Below are 2,421 nucleotides of genomic sequence, written 5' to 3'. Positions count from 1 at the left end.
CCTCCCACCTATTCCTCAATTTCCCTGGTCCCCGGGCCGCCTGTTCAACACCAGTACTCTCTGTCCCGGTACCAAAGGTTCTGCTTTTACCTTTCGGTCAAAACCCCTTTTCTGCATTGCACTTGATTTTTTAATCTGATGTTGAGCATGTGTATAAGCAGCCACTAACCTCTTATGGTGCTGATACACCCAAAAGGTAATTTAGCATAACATCCAAACATTAAGAAATAGGGGCTGTAGCCTGTAGAGGAATGAGGTGTGTTATTATAAGCCTGCACCATCTCCAGCACATACTTATCCCATTCCTCTTTTTGGGCTTCTGCAAGTGTCCCCAACATGTCCAATAATGTCCGATTAAACCGCTCATATTGTCCATTCCCTGAGGGGTGATATGGGGTCGTGTGTGTCGTCTTTATTCCATACAACTCACAGAGTTCTCGAATAACCCCTGCTTCAAAATTTGGACCCTAATCGGAGTGTAATTGATCAAACCCCCCAAATGGCTGAATAAAATGGGTCCATAAGGCCTGTGCCGTTATCACCGCCGTCTGGTCCAGAGTGGCCACTGCGACCGCATACCGTGTAAAATGGTCCACTATGACCAGCACATTCCACTTCTTGATGCCTCCAGGCTCAGAAAGTCCACCGACACCATCTGAAGGGGATACATTGATTTAATTGGGACCAACGGGGCACATACTTTAGCGGTTGGCGTCTTCCTTAAGCCACACCGTTCGCACTTTTGGCAATACTCCTTCAATTGCTTGTACATCCCTGGCCAAATAAATCGTCTCCATGCGACTCCACCCACCTTCTCCACAGCCAAATGGCCCGCTCCATCATGCACCCACTCCATCACACCCACCTTCTCCACAGCCAAATGGCCCGCTCCATCATGCACCCACTCCATCACACCCACCTTCTCCGCAGCCAAATGGCCCGCTCCATCATGCACCCACTCCATCACACCCACCTTCTCCGCAGCCAAATGGCCCGCTCCATCATGCACCCACTCCATCACACCCACCTTCTCCGCAGCCAAATGGCCCGCTCCATCATGCACCCACTCCATCACACCCACCTTCTCCACAGCCAAATGGCCCGCTCCATCATGCACCCACGCCATCACTCGCTTCCGCAAAGAGGAGGGCACCAAAATCTGTTTGACCTCCTCCCTTGTCTTGGGGTCCACCACCTCCCTACAAAGTAGTCCTTGGTGAACACAAAGTCGACCCCACTGACGCAGTAGTGTGCGGACCTGTCCATCTTCAGACACCCTTTCTCTCGGGGTAGGTTCTTTTCCTCTGTCCACATATAGCCACACTCGTGCCATTGCTGTATCCCCTCTTTGGGCTGCCATCCACTCCTCCACCATCCCTGCTCCCAGTCCCTCGGTCTCCATCTGGGCATTAACACCCTCACTGGTAACTGGCTGTCTGGCGGGGCTGTAACAAATGCTTGCAAACATGCCTGCACTACTGCGGGAGCCACTCTACTTCCACCACCTTCCGGTAGGATACCGTCCTCTTCATCTTCCCCCTCTCTCGACACCGCTCCCACCGGCCATCGGGAGAGGGCATCCGCATTCCCATTAATCCCACCTGGCCGATAACAGACTTCAAACTGGAATCCAGCCAGCTGTGCCACCCAGCGCTGTTCCACGGCTCCCAGCTAAATGAGCCAGGGGATTGTTGTCTGTAAACACCACAAATGGAGAGGCAGTTAAGTACGCCCTAAACTTTTCAACAATAGCCCATTTTAATGCCAGCAACTCCAACTTGAATGAACTGTACTTCCTATCGCTCCTCTCCGCTGGTCGCAGACTCCGGCTGGCATAGGCGATCACACGCTCCTTCCCTTCCTGCACTTGAGCCAACACTGCACCCAATGCAGCCACACTGGCATCTGTATAAACCCTAAAGGGGACTGAGAATCAGCATAAGCCAACACTGCACCCAATGCAGCCAAACTGGCATCTGTATAAACCCTAAAGGGGACTGAGAATCAGCATAAGCCAACACTGCACCCAATGCAGCCACACTGGCATCTGTATAAACCCTAAAGGGGACTGAGAATCAGCATAAGCCAACACTGCACCCAATGCAGCCAAACTGGCATCTGTATAAACCCTAAAGGGGACTGAGAATCAGCATAAGCCAACACTGGTGCTTGCAGCAGGCACTTCAGCCTCTGAAAGGCCATTTCCTGTGCTTCCCCCACGTCCACGACTGTAATTACCTGATGTCTGATGAGAATATTTCTTCGATGTTCCCCTCAAAAGTTCATTCAAGGGAGCAGCAATCTCTGCAGAGTCCTCAATAAACCGTCGATAATACCCAGTAAAGCCCAAAGATGCTCGAAGCTGGAGGCTATTGATTGGGGCTCGTCATGCTTCCGCCGCCAGCAACTTCTCTGGGTCTG

At 51.8% G+C, this 2,421-nt stretch overlaps 1 protein-coding gene across 1 annotated transcript; it reads right to left on the bottom strand.

The window, feature by feature from the left end:
- Positions 1-453: 453 nt before the first annotated feature.
- LOC125723071 (uncharacterized) lies at positions 454-1,683 on the bottom strand. Its single transcript, XM_048999516.1, has 2 exons — positions 1,082-1,683; positions 454-919 (listed from the first exon to the last, which is right to left on the bottom strand). Exons 1-2 carry the CDS (start codon positions 1,466-1,468, stop codon positions 596-598), a joined length of 711 nt encoding a protein of 236 aa, XP_048855473.1. The 5' UTR covers positions 1,469-1,683; the 3' UTR covers positions 454-595.
- Positions 1,684-2,421: the final 738 nt, after the last annotated feature.

This window comes from Brienomyrus brachyistius, unplaced genomic scaffold (genome assembly GCF_023856365.1).
Source record: "Brienomyrus brachyistius isolate T26 unplaced genomic scaffold, BBRACH_0.4 scaffold45, whole genome shotgun sequence".
Lineage (NCBI taxonomy): Eukaryota > Metazoa > Chordata > Actinopteri > Osteoglossiformes > Mormyridae > Brienomyrus > Brienomyrus brachyistius.
Note: the sequence above shows the minus strand (reverse complement) of the source record. Positions and strands in the feature narration are given on the sequence as shown.